General features: G+C 39.5%; 1 protein-coding gene across 5 annotated transcripts in view; it reads right to left on the reverse strand.

The window, feature by feature from the left end:
- MYBPC1 (myosin binding protein C1) overlaps positions 1 to 16,946 on the reverse strand; it is a 69,267-nt gene extending 52,321 nt beyond the window's left edge. For all 5 annotated transcript variants that reach the window (XM_086884734.1, XM_023937117.2, XM_023937132.2 and 2 more), the window contains exon 1: positions 16,796 to 16,946. In XM_086884734.1, coding sequence (XP_086740860.1) covers positions 16,796 to 16,820 — 25 coding nt within the window. In that variant the 5' untranslated portion in view covers positions 16,821 to 16,946. The remainder of the gene's footprint in view (positions 1 to 16,795) is intronic.
- Positions 16,947 to 22,528: the final 5,582 nt, after the last annotated feature.

Consider the following 22,528-nt stretch of genomic DNA (forward strand, 5'->3'; position numbering starts at 1 on the left):
TTCCCGCTTCCATTGGCTTCTCTGGCAGCACAAAGCATAGTAACTCCCTGACATCACATATATTACTTTTCACACTAGAGTGCAATCATAATGAGGCATGATGATGGTTCTAAAGCAGTCTCCAGGTCCTGCTCTACTGCTGTGCTGAAAGCAAAGTATCCTGGAGACCTGCAGTTCAGACCGTTCAAGAACTACAGCCTGTCAGCAGGCATACTGGGAATGAGGTCTGGCTGGGTAACCCTTTCTATCATTCAGCTCTGTACTCATGACCAGCTCTATTTTGGGTAGGCTTAAGAACTTTCAGTCATTTTGGAAAATGAGTAGTGGGTGTTTTTTTGGGGTTTTTTTTGCCTTAGGTAAGTAAAGGAGATGACCTCGGGCATTAAATCAGAGCTTGCAGAAAGCCTAAAGATAGCATTTCACTGTCACTGGGCTGGAACATTCACAGGAAGGAGGAGAAAAGTCTCCTGCACTAATTTCTCCCTGCAGTTCTATACAGATCAGTTACAGCCCAGCAAAGAATAGCCAAGGGATTCAGGATCTCACCCAGTCTGAGCAGAGGACTTATCCCCCATTTACCTGGAAAGGAAAACAGGACTATGGCTGCACCATCATGGACACAGGTATGATATCTGTCTTTGCAACAGCAAAATATTAAAGAGACTCTCATATGTCAAACAACATGAGGATAGTCACTTAGAGCTTTTTGTCACAAAGACCTGTCACCGTCAACGTGTGTCCGATTTAAGTCGATGGATTAATCTTGCGGACATAGCCTCGAGGGATCAGACCAATATAACCATTACGTAGGCATTCCTGAAGTGCTGACTCTGCTAGTCAGACAAGAATAGACAAAATGCTGGTTTGGGGAGAGAGCAGGGCTTACCCCAGCTCCTGTGCAGTTGTCATGTGTCAGGATTGTCCCCTGTGCCTGACACCAGAACCATCCCAAAAAAGCGGCCAGGCTTTCTCCTGATGCAGATGCTCCACTGAAATGAGTGGGCAGGGAAGGACTAAGGATGTGGAACTGTTGCTTAACAGACCTCATGTCCAGATCAGCAGCAGACAAAAGCAGTAAAGTTTATATGTTGTTATAGGACACAGAATGATCCACACAGACACTGTTCAATGTATGATAGGGAAAAAATTACTTTGGTTTTTCTGACTCTAGTATTTATAGATACTCAACAATGACCAGGGATTGGATAGTCAGGTTAGCACCTTCCCAACCACACTGGTCATGAGAAACATCCATCAAAAGACATTTCTTTAATGGAATGTATAAACATCTATGCTCACAGTTACTTTCCTGGGAAAGTGGCTAGAAACAATACATTACAAAAACAAGAAACAACAAGAAACAACAAGAAACAACAAGAAACAACAAAAACAAGATTAGAAGGTTTAATTTTCAGGGTGACAATTATTCCTTTCATTCCTTATATTCCCAGAAAAAAGGGTGTTCTGAAACAGAGAAATGGCTCAGAATGATTGGACTATTTTTTGTGGATCACTCCACCCAAATTATCACCCACATCAGTGATGTGGGTAAAAGCCATAGCCTCACCTTTTGGGAGACAGTAATATACTCAACAAGATATAGAGATTTTCAGAACATGACAAACATTTCACTGGGAAACAGTACTGTTAGCAGACCCCAGAAAATGAGCTGGAAAAGAGAGGGCTCGGTTCAAAGTAATTTATAATCAATAAAAGTGCATTCAATTGGACTTAAATTGAAGTAAATACAAATCTTATTTTTAAAAAAAAATTTAAAAAGTGAAGAATGATTATCATTCTGCAAATTCTGAGCACAGTCATGCATGCAGGCTCTGTCTGCCTGGTGTCTTATGAGCCTGGTCTCCACTGAGAAATAATTTGATTTGAATGCAACTTCCACAGACAATTCGCAGTCTGAGCAGAAGCAAGAAACTGTAATACCAGCTGAAATCATTACCTTCTCTTATCAGTGTCCATGGACATTTGCTATGTTATTTTTAAAACATATCTAGAGAAACTGTTCTATGCAGACATTGGTCTTAAATCTTGAAAGCAAATTTGTTCTAAAGGACTGAAGTAAATAAGCTCTGATGGCTTATTGGTGCTCTGTTTCCTGGCCAAATCACTATTACTGTGGCCAATAGTGTGATAGAGCCAAACTGATACATTTACAGTATATTTCTAGTTTCTGTTTCCACTTGTAGTGATGATATATTGGACAGATAAATTGCTGGGTTTGATTTGAGACAGTGTTTAAAGGCAAAAACAGCAACCTTACGTTAAATACTCCCTCTTATTATAACAAAGTGGACAAATCTTCAGGTTCACTGAAGATGAAGGTGTTTTATATTCCAACAACTTAAAGTGTCACAGTCCAGTGATTCACTTTCAGGTAGGGACTGAAGAAGAAGTAAAATCAACAAAGAGTTTGCCTAAAAGTTTAGTTTGGCACATGATTAAAATTCAAACAAGCCCAAGGATATTAACAAGTCCCATCATACAATCTCACTGAGAGCAGTCCCATTTCACGACTAATCTAAATGCTTTCCATTATAAAAGATTTTAGGGGCCATCAGAGCCAATCAAACCATCACATGCTAAGTGTAAGAATGTTCCCTGACTTGAGGGCTGAAAAACTGAATGAGCAATTGGAAAAAAAGTCTGCTAATAGGGAATTCTGTGGAATAGACTAGATGCCAAATAAATAATTTACAGATCCAAATGAGGAGCTGGTGTGTAATTGGTGAGTCCAGATTTTTTCTTCACTGCCATTCATAGTTATAGAATAGCATAAAACAATCATTGCTTATTTAGAGTGTTTTCCTAGTGGTTTCCACTTTTCTGAAGTAATGGTGCTAAATCAAACCTGGCCATATGCAAGTCTCCACTCATTTCTTATATTTTCATATAGGAATTAATCTCTAAAGAACACTGTAACCATGACCTTGAACAAAAATTATTTGTAAAATATATGTTTACATGTCTATAGTTCTAAGTTCCTTCTTTTTCAAACTCAAAATTCCATGTGTACTGTAACAGGCATCTAGAAAGCTGCCAAGCACTGACAGTATTTAAGATGGATAGGGGAAGTTTAGTGGCTATAGTCTGGTTATCAAGTTCCCATGCATTCTTAAACTCATTTTTAGCCTATCCAGTCCACAAGGCACCAGGATGGAGTAACTGAATTCCATTCTATTTCCATGATATCTTTCTTCTCTTACTTTATATCAAAGAAAATAATCCATAAATGCTCTTGAGCATTTGTGCAGCTATCAGGAAAAGTGAGTATCTATGCTGGTATCTTACACTTCACAGACTAGCAGTAGACCACAATTTGAGTACCAAATGTCATTGAAATTTTTGACTTAATCTTTTTTCACTGGCTTTTTCGCAATCACAGTTTTCTAATTTATTTCATCATTAAAACCATACCATACCAAAAATCCTAACTTGTTGGATTTTTTGACTTCCAAGACTGATTTGTGATAAAATCTTGTGGATAAAGTTCTGATTGTTAACCATTTATCAAACAAAAGGGCTTTGCTGAAATATGTTACAGTGTTTACCAGTGTGAGAAATTCAGTTTACTGTCATTGCTACACCTTCATGAGAAAGCTTTGTCAGCACAACTGTACTTGCAGAGCCTGACACTATTCATGGTGGCATTGATTTATCTTTCATTCCACATCTTGATGTATTAAACTTTATTTCCATGTTTGGAAATAAAAACATTCTATATTGAAATGTCACTGAAAAACTTGTTATACAACGAGGGATATGCAATACTGAGTGTTGCTGAAAAAAGTTCTTAGTTTGCATTTTCCTCCTAAAATATGCATAGTGAAAATTGTGGAAATCCCACACAGAATCAACTTCTTCCTACAAATGATAGAGAGCCTCAAATTTTCCTCTATTATGGCACCATCTCTGTTTCTATACCACCAACTTAATGTGAGACTGAAATGACTGACAACTCCTAAAATTCTGCATTGCTCTCCTCCCTGTTCTCAGTCACCTGAGCCTGTCTCTAATGCTGCTTCACAGGATGCACTACACAATTCTGGCTCTGGTTAAACAGAAAGCCAGTTTCTTTGGCTGTGAAAATACTGCCAGCAAGATGGGTACTTATGTCTAAAGGGCAGAAGCAGCACTCCTATTTTCACACTGTGAAACTGTGTCTTACTGTAAAACCAACAAAAAAACCCCAAACCCAGTCCTGAAAGAGCAGTGAGCTGTGACCCTCACAGATTCTTTCTTTCCACTCCTACTCCAGCCACGGGAAATTCTTCTTTTAAATAACTCAAAACTAATTCATCTTTGATATGTATGTATCAAAATCAATTAATCCAGTCATCAGAATAGTCCACTTTAAAAGTATTACAATACCTAGGCTTTTTTCTCAGTTTCCTATTCTTCCTTGCAATAATGTGTTATTCGTTTTTCTCTAGAAGCAAATATTTTCGTTTATCTCAAGACATTCCCAAGGGCAAATTGAAAGCAGAAGACACCACAGTGTGATACCAGAGATAGAAGCACAGTGACTAATGCTAATATCCTTTCAGAAAGCTTCAAAAAGTAATAAAATAGACAAGGTTATAGGATAAAAAACTTCATGAACCACAGAAATGCTGTTCAGGAATGAAAGTAATCTATTCTTCAAATTTGACAATACACTTTCAATGGCAGTTGCACTTCTAATTATAGGATAAAAGTCAGCAATAAAGTTGAAAGGTCATTTATTTCAAGAGATGAGGACTTAACCAGTAATGAACTTCCTTTCAGATTGCCAGACAATTTCCCAGCCAGCTCAGAAAACATTTTACCGGTTTGGAAAAATGTCTTTAGTCTTGCACAACCCAAAACACAACACAATTGTTTTGCTGAGCTGTCCTGAAATATTTCACTGTGAATTAAGAAAATAAAAATTTGCAGTATTGTTTTATGGAAATCACATTATGGACCTGATGCTCTGCATTACTGTAGTGAGTTCCACAAATGACTGCCTCCTGGTGTTCAGTGCACTCAGAGTAGTCCTGAGACTCATGTATTATGTGCAGACAGTGGGAAATCATTCCACACAGGGAGAAAACAATGACATCAGCATAAGGCCATGGTAGCATGAATTCATGCAATCTATCTTCTTCCAGCCAGTTACAAGGAACCATTTGAGACATGCTGATGGGTTTCATTTTCACTAAAATTCAGACTTAAACATTTCAGTGCTTTAAAATTAAATCCTGCTGGTGCTCCCATTCCATGATATTTGATCACAGACATTTCTTTGACATTCAGGGCAAAACAAGACATTCACATGTTGGGATTTGCCAAGGACTGAATCTATCAGCTTGTTATCAGCTCTCTGTCAGAGTAATATATGCTACAACTAGGTCTAAACATTGTCACGACCATATCCAAGTACCAAATAAGAAAAACATTTGCTAAACTCTATTTGACAGTGGGTGACAGATAATCTGATACTCTGTGATCTTTTCAAGAAGGAAGAGTCTTCTCAGACTTCCTCCAGATAAGAGCACTCTCCTGTCATCTGCACTTCAGCCCTCAGCCTCCTCTTGAGAGGCAGAGTCCTACAGAGCAGGGTTGTAACAGGAGCCCGGGCTCGGGGCTGTCAGGCGCCTACGTGATTAGGGACTGTTCCAAGTAGTTAATCACTAATAATCCATTACTTGTTTCACCCTGAATTCTCTACCCAATGCTAATTTTCAGTCATCACACTGGTGGAAAACACCTTGCTCAACATGAAAAAGAGCATCCATTTTTTTAGTTTGCTAAGGGTAACTCAAACTTGTGGACTACAAAATCCAGGGCTATTACTTTTTGAGAGTTTGAATGTCCCAGTACATGCTACGCAAAGTGTGTTTGTAATTAAGCTTGGAGAAGAATTAAAAAAAGAAAAAAAGCCCAAACTTTCAAAACAGGAAAGCTTTGTTATCAGAGTTGCAATATTGCTAGTAGTAAACACTAAAAGAATCAGAAATCAACCTAAAACTCAGAAACTTCTTTATTGGGATTTTTATGTACTGATTTAAGGCATTCTCTCTTTTTGTAAGCTTGTTTGTATGTAAATATTTATTGTTGCTCATCTTCAAGGGATTCAGCATTGTACTGAGAAACCTTTAGGAGTATTTTGCACATGTGGAAAAAAGGACTCTTTTTGTGGGTGGAAATTTAGGAGACCTTAATGAAATCACATATTGCCCCTTTGTGGGTGCTCACGTACGAAATGACAAACATCCCTTGATGTTTCCACTGTTAACTTTTTCTACCTCTCAAGCTCACCCTGCTTCAACGAAGATAACTGAGAGAACTACATGCCTTCACTTAAAAAAAACCTGAAACACTTAGCTCTGCCTTTTGGGAGTGTTTGCACACAGCAGGATGTTTGCAGACAAACTGTGGGGGTTTGCATCAGTAAATCAGTAAGTGGTATGTATGAGAGAAAGCTCTTAAAAAGCCTGACAGCAAAATGCATTTAAGATGCTGTTGTGAATTACACTCACAGCTCACGGCATATGGTTTCTCCCCAGCTAAAAAAGCTGTTGGGTAAGAGAGAAAACCTCATTGCAAAACATGGAAATGCAAAACAAGGGCAAAGAAAAAGGGGCACAGGATAGAGGTCAGATTTCCCCTTTAAAAATAGGGCTAAGGAAAGCTTAGATGAAAGATTAGTAAGGCTGGAGGGAATGCCATGGAAAAAATGCCATCAGGCATCTGACCCTCTGTGCCTTCACTGAAGTCTGCATCTGTGGGGGAGTGGCAGCCACAGTCTCCATTGGAATTACACACTTCTTTGGGTCTAAAATAAGGTTTTTGACCTAGATACTATGTTCTTATAAAAACACAAGATGCCAAATGTCCTACAGTGTGTGTATGTCTATCTCTATCTACATGAGTATCACAGGATGAGACTCAGAAGCTATTAGTCTATAAATTACTCCATCTGCATGGCATTTCTCCTGTGGTTGTTCCTAGATATCTCAAGCCACAGATATTCTCCACACCACCTGGAGTAAGTGTTTTCTGTAATTTTTTTACAGGAACAATGGTTTAGTGACACTTGAAATGAAGAAAAACTATTGAAAAAGGATGGAAATGCAATGCTGTGTGCATTGAAGTGTGCAAATGGTTTGAGATATTTCAGTTCAGAAAACAGTGAAAAGTCCTACCACACACTCAATCAGCTCAGACTGATTAGAGGAAGTTTTTCTTCCTTCTAGAACTGTTGGAACTGGTTCTAGGGGCCATAATTGGTTCATTTCTTTTCCACAGGAAAGATCTTGTGGCAGAGAGCTATAAAAATAAACACAAAAATACCTGAAAGCTGGAATTCAACAGCTGTTCAGCATCTGTTTTACTGCTCTTTTTAGTCCATTAGCACACTGGAGTAGGTGAGTATCAAGGAGAATACCTCTCTCACCAGCTGAGCCAATAAACTTTTCATTTGGGGTCTCTTTCAGTTTTAACTACACTTGTGTTCAGTTTATTTTGTCACAGCTTCAAGGCTTTGAGAAAAGGATTAGGCTTTTGGACCAGATTTGCAGGCTGGTTGAGCAAGGCATGATTCCTCTTTGAGAAAAAAGTAATTGTGCTGCTGTGTGAGTTGCTTTTGCTCAATCTCTGCCTATCTGTTCCATCCTGTCAGTTCAGTACACAGAGCAAACGTCTCTGCAATTAATGTCTATATAAACAGAGCTAAGATTTAAAACCAGAAATCTGTAGGAAAAGGGAATTTACATCTCTGTGGTTGACTGCATCCTACTCTTGGCACATATGACCAAAATTAGGAAGATATGCTGGGCCTGCAAAGACGAGTGTATTTTAATACAGATCCATCTCAGGAAGCATCATGCTACTACTGAACAATGCTTTCAGATGCTTCCTAAAACCACCATTTGATCCTTCAGAGAATTGAATTAGAACAGAACTTTTTGTAATAATCACCTGATCAAAATAACTTGCTGGACACACATAAGGACAACTGCCCTAGGAAGTAGATCACACACTATTTTCAATTAGTAACAGGGCCAGGGACAGCAAATTATGTAAAAACTATTTCCTAATCTCCAGGGAAGGGGGAGCAGTGACTGTCTTGATAGTTGCTGCAAAATACAGCAGGACTCCCTTCTTGCTGCACAATCTGTACACTTTGGGGAACGTGGAGAGGGCACACGGAGGGGCTCTAACTCGGAAATGAGTTACCCAACCATGCTCCCACCTTCTGGCAGAAAAAACACATGCACTGACCAACTTACAAGTTATCATATTTGTCACAGCCTTTCCTGAAACAAACAACTTAATTCTGTGGCAAACTTCATGGCAAAATTCTTAAGATGGTGGATTTTTTTTTTTAATTTTTGAAATTTTCTGACACTCTATCATGTTTGGCTTCCTGTTCAGCAGCTCTTCAACATTACTCCAGGAGGTCTGATGTCCTGAAGTAACCTCCACCTAGCTCTAAGAGAGAGCAGGGCATGCAATATCTCATTATTATGACATCTAACACTACCAAGGCTAGCAGCAGCAGAGACCACAGGTTATTTTATCACTTTGAACTGAGAGTACACATAAAGACACTTGGCCAACCAGCAGTGAGGGTTGTGGGTGTGGCTGGTCTTCATGAGAGGCTGTTCTAATCCATGGGGGTGTAAGGCATCCCCTGTCACCTTAGTCTAGGTCCCACTGACTCCTTTGTGGAGATGTTGATAGCAATACAGGCAGAGGTAATGGATGAGGGAAGTCAGAGAGAAACCACTCCCTTCACTGTAGGCTGCATATTTTAGAGTCTGAGAGGTTTCTGAGCAGAAAGTTATCTTCAGGCTTCTTGAATCCAGGGGAACTTTCTGTCCCTCCAGCATCCCAGGATGTGGTGAAGATTAACTGAATGAGCTCCTGGGACATCACATCCCATTGGACACAGAACTGGATTTTTACTTTAATTCACTCTCTTCTCTAAGCTGCTTCATCTTGGCTGAACATCTGCTAGTTCAGTGAGCTCTAGGAGCTAAGACTGCACCCAAAAATTAGAGTAATTTCCAGAAATGGGAATTCCTGGAGTTTCCTAAAGCTAATGCTCTGTTGAACACTTTGTAGAATATTCAGAAACACTGTATTATTTAACATAAAAAGTGCTTTTATGCCCATAGGTACGAATATCCCTGATGTGACCAATCATTCATCTAACAGCATGAAGCTGCTGGAGGAAGTGAGAGTAAGCTTGTATAAAAAGGAGCAAGATGAATTACTATTGATTTGAACAGGAATTCAACTTTCTATTTCCTCTCATTAAGGAACAGCAAAAATTTAATTCTGAGTTGACTAAAACACTCAGCCATGAAAAAAAATATATCGATGCTTTTTTGCTAAAAGTAAAACAAGTAAAAGCATCAGACTCTCAAAAATAGCAAAAGAATGGCAGTAGAACCTTTTTTCATTGGTATTATTTTATTTTTATCAATGCATTAATCTGATTATAGACTACAGAAAGATGCACTCTTCTCTGCTCAAGGTAATCTGATCCTAATGTACTCTTTTATTTATGGGGAAGAGTATCTGAGTATCACATGCCAATAATAATGGAATGTAACTCCTTGTCTTCTTACAAGACTACCCACTGCAGAAAATTCTTAAACAGCAATTAAACAAATTGTAGAGTAGCCCTGCATTCTTATCTTTACAGTGCTCAGAAAGAGGGAGGCACTGGAATGTGTCTATGATGTGAGCTGGGAGTCCAAGCTGCCATTGTAATCAATGGAATTAGATTTTTATTCACTGTAAACTAGCTGCTTATGGTTCAATTTTCACACAAACTGGTGATCAAGGACACTCAGGTCCTGTAGGGTGGCCATCCATTTTCTGGCTGCTATTCCGTGGCACTGCAGGCCTCCCACAGGTCCTGAGTCATATCTGCCAGCCCAAGATGGGTATTCTGTGTATCTCAGGGTATCCTATGAGGCAGTAAGCACCTATGTTTAGGCAACTGCTGGCTGGAGAGTCAGCTGAGTAGCAGCAGACTGGGCAGCTCTGACTTTAATGAGCGGCTGACTCCGCTGGGAGTGGGAACACCGAGTTCACTGGCACATGCTTCCAGTTGGGTATCTGGTTCCTACCCCAGAGATCTTCTGTGACAGTGTAAAGACCATTAGGATCTTTGTAGGGTTGCAAAGTTACCAACATTTTCATTGGACTAACATGGACATTCATCTCAGGCAACTCCTCTCCCTAATGCTTAAAACACCGGCAGCTCTTCAAAGCAAAAAACCAAATCCTCATGGTGTCGTAAAGTGAACAATGACGAAACAATGGAAAAATGGCTTCAGTCATTTTTCTGGTTCTCTAACAGCAGTGAAAAAGAGAAATGTTTGCTTGAAGTCTTCAAAAATAGAACTTCCTTTGTGGCTGAGAGCAAAGAGAGTGGGCTGGGTAGGACGAGAAGGGGATGTTTCTCAGTCACACAGTTCCTCAGACTCAAGAGATAAATCTGCTTGTAGTGGGACTGAGAAAACTCTAATTACAACTGAAGTTAATGATCCTATCCACTTGTTTTGTCCTTCATTTTACAGATTTTTATATTCAAGACAAAGTCACATTTACAGTCAGGACAAAGAACAACCTTTTGAATAAGAACAACATTTTTTTTTTTTTTCCTTTTTCATTCTAGAGCAATTATTAAATTAGGACCTCTAATTTACTGGAATCTTTACATTCCCATGAATGATGTGTCTAGTATACATCTCTATCCCAAGGGAAATTTCCCAGGTAATTTATTTTCAAATTTGATTTGCTCTTCCCCTTTAAGGAACACTCTGGATGTCCCCTGATGAAACACTAAATATGTTCCATGACTTATTTTCCAAGGACTGTTGATGTTTTAGGCAGCTACAAATGTTTTCACAACTGAAGTCCCCCCAGATCTCTCTGCTATTGTTTGGTTATGCAATCACCTTGTTTGGTAGTGCCTTGAAAAGAATATGAAAAAACTCATTCAGTTTTTCATGGAACAGAGGAGTACTGTAGCATGGCTGGTTTTTTTAGAGCTCTCTTAAAGCGATATATTTAGGAGGTATGAGGGGAAAGAACTGGGTAGGCCTTTATTTATCTTCCCAACAGGTGCAGTATAGGGAGGCACAAAGACAGCGTTTGCTAAATTCAGTTTTGCCAAGTACAAAGCACTCCCTTATCCACTGAAAGGCTGTTCCCTGCTAAACTCAATGAGCTTTTCATTTTAGTCTGACAATATTAAATATTTTATTCCTGTGCACAGATGTGTCCTGATGGGACGCTTGTGGCTGGGTTCTTTTCCCCCTTGGACTGAGATTGATGAGAGAAGGGCAGTTTTCTTTTTGTTTGTTCTTCTCTTATCTATATTACAGATATAGAGGGTACAAGGAGCTACATGCACTAAGATAGAAAGGTGTAAAATAGCTAACAAAAAAATTCTGTGTGCTGCACTGTGGTATTCTCTATCCAATCACTTACTACTACCCAAAAACCTCTAGAAGAAGAAGAAGATGAGGAAGGAAGAAGAAGGAAGAAGAGACAACACCCTAAATTCTCCATCTTGTCTTTTGTTTTCTACCTAGCTTAGAACTTTAACTTTTCCACCTAGTGACTTAAGAAAACTTTCTAACTTACACACTCATACTCCTAGTTTTTCTATTTAACTTTAACAGTTGTTTCCATGGTATTATTAAATTCAGTGCTTTCTTGGATTCAGAGTCAGGTATCAGAGGCAAGGGCACACACTCTGTGCCTCTGACTCCAACACAGATGCACTGTTTTTCACACAGGGTGGACATGCTCTTCAACTCAAGTAAGAACAACAAGTAAAACAGATCAATCTTGCATTATCCTCCTTCAGCAGTATTAAAAGAAATTCAGTGCATTGTATAAGAAAAAAAGTTAGTGTAGTGACTTCAGTTTATACCTAAATAAACCAAAACATAATAACACAAAGATAAATCAGGGAGAATTTTCAGTCAAATTAATTTGATTGAAAAAGTTGCCAGAAACTTAGCAACTATGGAGGCGGAAGGTCAACAAATAAATCTGAGATGCTCTGGTATCTCAGAAGGAAGTGTGGGAGCCACACTTGGAAGTTAGCAATGGGAGGGCAAAGGCAATCTAAGAACAAGTCAGTTCCCAGCCTACAGCACAATCTGTGCAGGAGGAGCTGCTCCGTGGGGCGCAGGACGAGCGCGCAGCCCACCCTCACAGATCTGATTACAGCAGTGAGGCGTAAGTTTGCTTTCCATTTGTGGAGGGCTTAAAATTTATTAGCTAGAGGTGATGAAGAGAAACTTTCTAAAGAATTGAGAGGGAAAATAAGATAAGGGGTTAGGGTTTCACTCTTTCGTCATCCACCAAAACTCATTTACCTGGGATTTGAATAGGGAGCTTGGCAAATGATACGTATGGGCCTGACTTTGAGAGTGGTTTGGCTCTGAGACTGAGAATGAAGTTAAAAATAATGGGAATGCATTCTGCAGTCAGTGCTGCAGAAGGGCAATGATAATGGCAGAAGATGGATGTCTGTATGCTTTTCTTTTGAGTCACTATGTAACAAGGAGAGAGAAGCTGCACTACCCAGTGTGGTGCTGTATAAAATGGTTATACAGGTCTGCTCCTCTGCATGGAAAGCACCAAACAGTGTTGAAAAATGTTCACATGCTGGGATCTTGAATTTTCAGGAAAACTTTCCATCATCAGCTTTAATTTTGATACAAGCCAAATTTGTACAGTGAAGCAGAATTCCCATTCAGCTTCTTTTTCACTTATGAAAAATTGTCAGAACTTGAAAATATGATGTTAAAAGAAATCTGACTTTAATTACCTCTTAACCAACCTTTGTGCTCAGATTATTTTCCCACTGGAATGCTGTTCTACTTGTCTACTCATATGATTTATATGACTTGGTGACTTGTTTGACAGTGACTGTTATCTTGATACACCAGATAGCCATATTATTTAGAATGTTGTAAATATAATGCAAATATAATGATAGGAAAAAAAAACCTCACAGTGAAACAAAACTAATTATGTTTAAAAGCAAATAGAACTAAAGGCTGTTTCCACTGCTGTTCTCATGGAGAGCAGTGTTACCAAATCTCCAAAGCTGTCTGCACTGGTATTTATGTTTGTTTGCTTCCTTCCACAAATTGCCTCATGCTTTCCAGATTGTTCTTCTAACTGAAAGTATATGCAAGTAGTTTTCTTCACAACTTTTACATTTATGCTATTCGTAGATTGAATAAAATTTTACTGAAACTCTGTCTAAAGTAGACACACTAATTTTGATGTTGATTCCTTGCCAAAATGTGGATGCTCCAGGCAGCATCATTCAAGCAGAGCTTGCAAACACTTAGAAAATGAAGTTGGCAGACAGTTGATAAATGCTTTGGCTCAAAATTTGGAATGGTCGCTTAACTCCATGTGCTATTTCCTAGATTGGGGAGAATAAATAAGGCAAATTTACAGAGCTGCCTACTGGGGACAGACTTGCACCTGTCCCTGTGGGATGATGCCCACAAATAGTTTGAAAAGGTTGCTCTTGAGAGACTTGGCACTTTTACAAAAGCGTGTCCAAATGCCATGGCCTGTGACAGCTTAAGAGGGCACCTAATTAATGAGCAGCTCTTATTATGAGCATTGGTTAAAGGAAAGGGGGGAGAGGAAAGATTGACTGAGTGATTGCAATAAATTGCAGGAAGTAATTATATGAGGGAGGGTTATTTTATTAGTCACCAGGAAAGCTAAAGGCTGTCAAGTTTAAATGCACTGGTTAAGGTCTCTGGCAACTCAGTCACCCACTGGGATCAGTTAACCCATTGATGTAAAATTCACCTTGCACTTTTATTTTGAGCCAGATAAGACAAAACTGTCCTATAACACCATGACCATCTACTACAAAGAAGCTGCAGCTGATCTTATATACAGGACTCAACTTTTTAGGAGTACCATAAAGGCCTTAAATAATTAGTCATGGAAGCCTGTTTCTGCAGTGACAAATTCCATCAGGCTGAAGCTCTGCAGCAACCTTCTCTAAGCTGAGTGGTGTGTTTAATTTGGTGATCCTATTTGTTAAGAGCGCTTTGTGAGGCTACACTGTCACCAAGTCAGGAATTTTCTCACTTTGTTAATCTAATAATCTTAAAATAGCTCAAAGAGCACTTGGCATAAAAAAAAAAGCCTGGGAGCTTGTTACAGCACTGCCTCTGAAAAATTAAACTATGTACTTCAGGGACTGAAGTCATAAAAAACCCACACATCTGGGATTTTCTAAGCATTCAAGTGTTAACCAGTTTCTGATTTTTGTGTGTGCTGTTTTAATTTGCAGGACCCATGCAAATGAGGAGTGTGGGATAATTCAGGTAGGTTGCTTCTGTTGGAAATGTCGAAAGAATCGTGCTTAGGTGCTCATGTGATGCAGAAACCTTAAGCCTCTTTCTTTTCCCCTCTGTTTTCTACTGTAGTCCTTCAACAAGTTTACCAAAGGTTTATCAGTCTTTCCAGTGTTAATTTCCAGAATTAGTCAGTCCAAGGTTCTCTTTCATTGATTAATTTTCTTCAACCCTTGATGCCTTGGAAATTACCATGAGACAGGCACTTGATGATCACGTGAGGTTCTGAATTCTTACTGGTTGAGCTGGTACAAGTAGAGCTTGTACAAGTAGCAGTACTGTACTATTACTGGTACCTAATTCTCCTGCCACTAATACAGTAGGTACACACAAGTATTGCCAACAGCTCAGGGGAGTTCTTGACCAACAAAAAAATCTTTAGGAAGCAGCTAATCCCTGAAGTACGATAATATAAACCTGTTACTCCCCTTACCTCCTGGCTGCAAACAAACTGGGTGCAATAAGGAGGAACCGGTGTGCAACCCAGTTGTACCACCTCTCCAGAGCTCACTACTCCTTGTGAATTCTATTAAGGCAGAATGCTTCAATGATTTTTAGGTCCTGAATATTGGATCATCAAAAATCACATTTGTTCCACTGTCAATATAATGTTCAGAGCCGCTAAACTTATTTTGTAACACAAACATGGAGCTGCATTGGTAATCACTGCATTGTAAGAACATCTTTGAAACAATCTAATTTTAAACAGAATAAGAAACACGAGCCTCCAAACTAATTTTCTTCAAAGCACATATCTTTTGCAAGTGCATAAATATTTTAGGGTTGGGTTTTTTTTGATTTGACAGCCACAGAATGCATTCTGATTAAAGTGTATAATACCCAGTTAAATAACAGATCAAATAAAAAGGACACTTAATACATGTGTAAATAATTTGAATTACAAAAAAGACACTCTAGAAGGGGCTTGGCTCTAGGTTTGATATGGAGGATTAGGCTCTTGTATTAATACGTGCACTTGGTGCAGCTATTTTCAGAAGGATACTTCATCTATCATTGTCCTCGAGCACTGAGGAGGGCCAGTCAGTAAAGTGATCACACTGCTCTGTCAACACTGCTTGCTTAAGACTCAGTCGTGCAAAAAGTTTGGTTTTCATGTGTCCCCAGCCGAAGAAAGTGCTGAAAACGAGTGATGTTACTGACATTGCTCTGCTCTTGCTTTCCCCAAAACCAGAAAGTATTTCAAAAAAACCTTGTAAAATGTTTGTACACTTGTCAAAAGCCAAAGCTACCAATAAGCCAGTGTTAAATCAAATGTAGCTATTCAAGCTACGTACATCAGCCTAGATCTTCCAAGACTGATGGGAAATCAGTGCTAATTAATGACTCCAATACTGACCATACTCTGAAGATTACCTTAAAGATTCAATTCAGTTTTGCACTTGGGAATGCATTAGGGAAGCTGTGTGTATAGCTTTCATTCACCAATATTTGAAAAGCACATACAGTCTGCATATTATGGCTTTGCAAAAGCTCTTTATATAGTCAATGTCAAAAAATAATCACCAAAAATTCTTACCAAAACATATAGATTTGAAAGAAAAACACAAGAAGAGCTGTAGAAATAATGTAAATAGAAGAAGCCTATTTGCCTTAAATTTTCAAAAATGGTAGAAAAATAAATATAAGCTTTTAAATAATTATTAAATAATAGACCCTGAATTTTTTTCACCTTTTTCCTAAGCATCCAATGGACAATTCTGTTTCTCAGTAGCAGACTACACACTCAGCTCCTTTGCTATGAACTTAACAGGACCACAGAAGGGGCCAATATTACTGAGTGTAACTATCCTTCTGAAACATAAAATAATAAATTCTGTAATGTAGCAAAAGTAATTATTCCAGTTCAAGCTGTACAGAGTAACTTACTACATTCTTCACCTATTCATTTAGATGTATAGAATGTATTTTCACCAGAAAACTGTTTCATAAAGCACATCCTTCCCATTCAATAACTATTAGAAAACTGCATGAAAAACATATCAGTTCAGAGAGTCCTGACTCTTTAAATCATAAGAAATGCTTTTCCCCTATTTTCCAGAATTTAGATAGCTTAGAAGAGAAAAACCACAAATTGCACTACAGAAATCCTGTAGCCTTAAAAAAATGAATACAGCACTTGCCCAATCTAGTAGCCATTCATAGTTTATTGTCTAAAACAGTTTGTGTTATAGCCCTGCCTGAAAGTAATTTCTTAGTCTAAAAAGATCTGTGATCTCTAATAACTTAGTGATGTTACATGGCTATTGTTAATATCATTTGTGGCTGATATCTGCAGGGTGGTCTAAAAGGCGTTTGGTGTGTGTGCATACTCGTAATTCCTGTAATTAAGAAACGCTCAGGTAATGTTCTGTCATGCTTACCATCTTTCTTGGTGGGTTCCGGCATTGTTACAGGGATTCTTTATTCCCAGAGTTTCAGCCTTTCAGATGCAGCAAGTAGTAGCCCCAAGTCCGGCGGAGAGTGTGTGAGATCAGTGTGACAAGCAGAGGGTAAGAAGAATTCGTCTGCTTTATATACTGCGGCTGAAATATCAATCAAAATAGCACCTCCTCTCTTTTCAATGCAAACACTTTGAAAATTGACAGTTATGGGAAACCCTTCACATCTGTTGTCTGCAGCCTCTGCTCCCTTGGCTTTTGGAAGGAATCTCTGCTGCATTGCATGGGGCTGATGAGAACATCTATAACTTTCTAAATTCAGCCGCACAGCTTGCTCTCTGCGTCCCTCTCTGTAACATGCAGACACGTATGCACACGCAGACAGAGGCTGAAAAAGTGACTGTCATGCTATTAAAGAGCCCCTCCTGCCTGCAAAACTTGTAGGAAATGCCTGTATACATTTATACATTTATACATTTATACATATTCTTCCCACAACATAAAAGTGACAAGTAGGCACAGGCAGCATGCCTGCAGTGTAACCTCATTTTTTCCTTTAAGAGAACATGGTGTGGAAAGACAGAGAGAAAAGTAGAGTGTTCCTCAGTATTAATGTTGAGTATTATTGTGCTGCTGTTTTCAGCAGTGAAGATACTCTTAATTACCCTTCTGTTTACATATGGTATGTTTTCTTGGGTCCTTTCCCTGTGGCCACTCTCATTTTGGCATTGGTAGAGACTATAATGTTCCTTTCAGCATGAGTAATCCATTAACTGGAGAGATTGCTGCTGAGAGTTGAGATATTCTCTTCTCCACTCATCCAGGAGATCCAACACTGCTTGCCTTTGCCAAGCCAGGAAACCAGACAGAAGGAATGGAAATCCTATCTGTAGCACACGCACAGAACCACTAAACTAAGCCACTGGGTTGCCCTCCTCTTAGACTCCCACTCAAACTACAAACGTGTATAGGCAAGAGGAAGGCAGGTTGAGTGAATCAGAGGGTACTAGGATTTACTTTCTTAGGCTGTTTTAGGATTTTGAGACAAAAGCACAGTAATTAGCACAATAGATGAAGCGGTTCCCAAAGGTTTCATGCTTCTGAAGCACGTGTTCATACCATTAATCAGGTATCAATAAGAACCAGGCTACTAGAAAGGCCTCTCAGTGTATAAATGCACCCTAATGTTATGGAAAACCTATCTTACATCTTTGAATAGGATTTGGAGATGCAATAGCAGTCGTGTGTCTGGTTATTCTATAGCCAGTGTATGAGGGTTTCTTCTGCAATCTGTTTTTTTCCAGGCTGTTTAGCCTCTTTATGGACATCTTATAAAGGATGGGCATTTTGCTGCTTTTTTTAAAGACTATAATCTGATTTTTTCTGCTCTATTCATTGTGGTGTTTATCATTTGACTGATTCACGTGCCTGTAAAATACAGAGATAGGCAAGACTTCTGCTTACAAGAACTTAAACAACGAGTATTGAAGCTATCTTCCTCCTTTGTTTCACATCATTATCAAGGTAAAGCTGCTTGTATCAATGAAATGATTCCTGTCCTTGGAAAGGAAAGAGTGCTTCCCTGGAAAGGTAGCTGAGGGTTTTGTCCCTCTGTGTGAGTGGGGTGGCAGTAGGGAAGCAGTGTATGAACAGACCTAATAACCTGGCAGAGATCACTTTTTATTGTTCCCCTTTCTTCTGCCCTCATCCAGGCACTGAACTCTGTGATGGCTGGAACCAGAGGGGGATGAGGAGCAGCTGCTGATGCTCTCCAGCCTCGTGTTTTCTCAATAGCCCTTTGTAAGATGCAAAGATATTTTGCTTTGCATTCCACCCATCATGTGCCAGGAGGTGCTGAGAACTATGCCTCTGGAGATTCCTGTTAATACAAACAGGATTAAACTATGGTCACACTCTAGTACTGATGGGTTAGAGAGGACCTCCACCGCAGTCTCACAGTGAGAAAGGATTGGTGGCAGGTGCTTATCCTTACAGCCTTAAAGGGCTTCCTTTACAGCAAGAGGAAGAAGGATATTCAGGAAGACAGAATCTTATTCATAGTCTACTTTTATGCTACTAAATAAATCGGTACTGAGACCATATATGCTGGATCAAGTGATAGTGTGTTGTTCTCATCTGCACAGCAAAACTTCCTCTCCATCCTTAAATTGTGAGACTGCAGTTCAAATCTATACAGGGAATGGTTGTTGGGTGTGCCTGTGTTGTGGTTAGGTGTAGGTGGGAGAATTCTGGCAGGTCCAAAATGGAACCAGGGAGCATCTAACCATCCCCCAGGGTTATAATCATAGGACAACACTTGAAATCATGCCCTAGCCTTGCTGTATTTACAGGTATAGACATAGACAGAAAAATTAAACTGGCTTTATAACCTCTGGTAGGCAGGAAGAGAGGAAGATTGGCTATGAGTAAAAAAAATAGCGAAGTACTGTATTTGCCTTTGTAATCAATGGAAAGACTGCCCAAAAAAAGAGAAAGGAAAATACTGAACAGAAAGAAATGCCTGGTGGTCATTCCTGAGCTTATGCTTCTTTGATCACAGAGATGTCTAAACATGCTTACAATTATCCATCCACAGAACCTGTACATTCTCTGTTACTAAAAGAATTTCTCTATTCATTTTATGAAGTTTAAATTTTTACCATTTTTTTCTTGCCATCATGCTCTCCTTCCCTGTGTATAGCAACCATTCACCTGACTTGATCACAACTCACCTTGTGGAGGACCTGAACCAGTTAACTCCTCTGTGCTGAACACATGGTTTCTGTGCAAATAAAAGGGCCATGAACCACCTCTGGACTCAGCTACAATTGTATTTACCCAATGACAGAGCCAAGCCTTCACAGAAATTGTGAGGTGGAAAGAGCCGAGCTCCACCTTGTTTCTAGCCCATCACCTCTTGTTTCTGTACCTCAGCAGATAGAACTAAAGGCTCTGGCATCCTCAGCCATCCTTTCATTAACTCACACTACTGCTAAAGCACCCCTGTTTGCACAGGCTGCCTCTTGTCTCTGCATGGAAATGTCCCTTCTCATAACTTGCTCTTCTCCCTCCAACATTGCCTTGTGCCCTTGTGTTTTACCTGTCCCATAAGGTGAATATATCCTGAAGAAAATTTATTCTCAGTACAGTGTGGCTTTTGTGCACCACCATAAGCCCTCTTCCTCCACCACCTCAAAGGCCCAAACATGTGAAACTCTCCAAGCCTTTCCCTTCCATGCCTGCCTCAATTAATCTTCCATGGTCTCTTTCCAAAGCATGACTATCCTATTTTAACTCTCTTCAGCTCCTTGAGCAGTTTCCAAACGGCTGCTAATCAGGGTGTTAGATAATTAAATCATTCTCTCCTGTCTGTTTTTAATAAATTCCCTTGGTCAAACATCCAGAGCTGTATTTGCAGTTGCAGCTGCTAGATCTGCATCAATAACTTCATATTTGTTGCTATTTCAAGGACTGAACTCTCTCACTTACTTCAGTCCCTATTTTATTAGGTGCCTGTTTGCTTGTTGCCAGAGAAAAATTTTCATCCTGTCACAGAGCCAAAGGATCAGAACACTGCCAGAAGACCTCAGAGACAACTCTTTGACCAAAGTATTTAACTAAATGGTAGTCATATGATTTAGTTTTAGGTAGTTCTGTGAGGAAGAGGGAGTTGGACCTTGAGATCCTTATGGATCCCTTCCAGCTTGAAATTCTCTATTTAAAATTTTCCCACTTTAAACTTTTATTGATATTGAGAAATCTGATCAATTGAAATAAGAATGCCAGGCAAAAAAAATCAGTGTAGATGAGAACAGGAAAGGATTCCCAGTCCACTAATATGCATTTATATTAAAAAATAAACAGCATCTTGGGTTTATTCTTAATAGAGGATCCAGAATTTTGAAGTCTCATATAAAAACAATTCTTCATCAGCCTTAATATCTGGAGCCTTGGATCCTTTGGGGGACAGTTATTTACAGAGCCCAACAATGAGGGATGAAGGATGAAAACCAGTAGTAGATGAGTTTCCCCTCCCATCAGGAGGAACACATAAAGACATTTATCCAGGGGACACTGGAATGACATTTGACAGTGTCCAAGCCCCATCCCAGTCCCAAATCCCCTCCCAACAAGGCAGAAGGATGGTCAGAATGGAAAGTTTCCTTAGCTCTCCATGTCTAGAGCAGAATTGCATCATAGTGATTCAATCCAATCACTATGAATTCAAATCAACTGAATCCATAATGATTCAATCCAGTGGCAGAATCCAATTCTGCCTTTGCCACATAGGATCTTTAAAATCACTGGTAGGACATTATGGATTTCGGTGAATTTATTTATTGCTGTGAGTGATATTTGATATCTGCTGATAATTGCTTTTCTTTTCTACCAATAAAAACAAATCCATTATTTTAATTTGTACCATGCTCTCAAGTGGAAAGCTGAAAGTGTCAACAAAAAAATGTGCAACCAAAAAATGTGCAATCAAAAAATGCAAATCTTCTATTTTTGCAAGGGAAGAATGTTGTCTTAGAGCATCTGTTACCTTTTCAGTCCCCATTTAATTTGTGAAGGCGTTCCTTTCTGTCAGGTATCTTAGCTGAACTTTCTAGTGCTGAAGAGAGACACCTGGATTTACCTGGCCAGCTCAATTTAATCACAGCCTTGCACTGTAGACTTGCCAGGAAAAAACCTCTCCTACCATGTCATGCACTCTACTTTTCTTCCATGTAAATGAGACATGACCTTTGTTAAGAAATACTTTCTATATTGATGTAGCATCCACAAATGGGGCCTTACTCTATCTAGCAAGACGAGGGAAGATTAAAGTCTAAAGCCTACACTGGATTTTTTTTCCAAGGCAGTCGGCTTGGAGACACTTCAAGGCATGTACAAGATGTCGTTGACAGATAAACACCACTTGTCAGCTTTACCTTCTGCCTTGCAATGACCCAGAGGGTGACATTACTGTGTAAGCAACACATGCCCCGTGGTGTCCTGTAGCACTCAGAGTGTTTCCTTTCTGACAGTAAATTCCAGCACTCTGAGGCACTCGGCACCAAAGTCAAGAGCTGGTCCCTAGGTCAGGGCAGCAGGCAGGACAGCAGCAGGAGGAAGGAGAACAGCTTCTTTCTGTCCACTGCTTGCCTCCATCGGTCACAAAAAGTTAGGATGAGGGTTGACAAGAAAGGAAAAGTGATGGGAACTTTGCCACAGCTCTTCAGGAGAGGCAGACATTATTTTACTCTGTTTTTAGGAGGAAATTTGGAAGACAACTATGCAGCCAGGAGAGGAGAGAGACTTTGTAGCCCAGGTTTTTGCTCTCACTTCCACCAGGTAAAACTGGTACAGCTCACCTGAGCTATACCTAGGTAAGCAAGACACATACCAGGTTTACATGCTCCAATTTATTGGAATCTGCCGGGTTGGGAATGATGCAGGCACTTTGGCCCTGGTTTGACCTCTTCATTAAGCATGTGAAGTTACCTCAGCAGCTTACAAAGAGCACACAGTTTGACCCAGCAGATTATGGTGTGTCACACTGGGACGGTGTGTCCAGCACTGGCCAATGAGGCCTGGGATGAGGTAATCATTCCTTCACCATTGGAAAACAAGGCCTCTGATCTTGGCTTGTCTCTCAGAATTGCAATTTCTTTTTTGTTTTCTGACATGCATATAGCATTTCACCATTGAAGCTGGTGGATTATTTTTAAA

Source organism: Cyanistes caeruleus, chromosome 4 (assembly GCF_971803275.1).
Source record: "Cyanistes caeruleus chromosome 4, bCyaCae1.hap1.1, whole genome shotgun sequence".
In the NCBI taxonomy this organism is placed as follows: Eukaryota; Metazoa; Chordata; class Aves; order Passeriformes; family Paridae; genus Cyanistes; species Cyanistes caeruleus.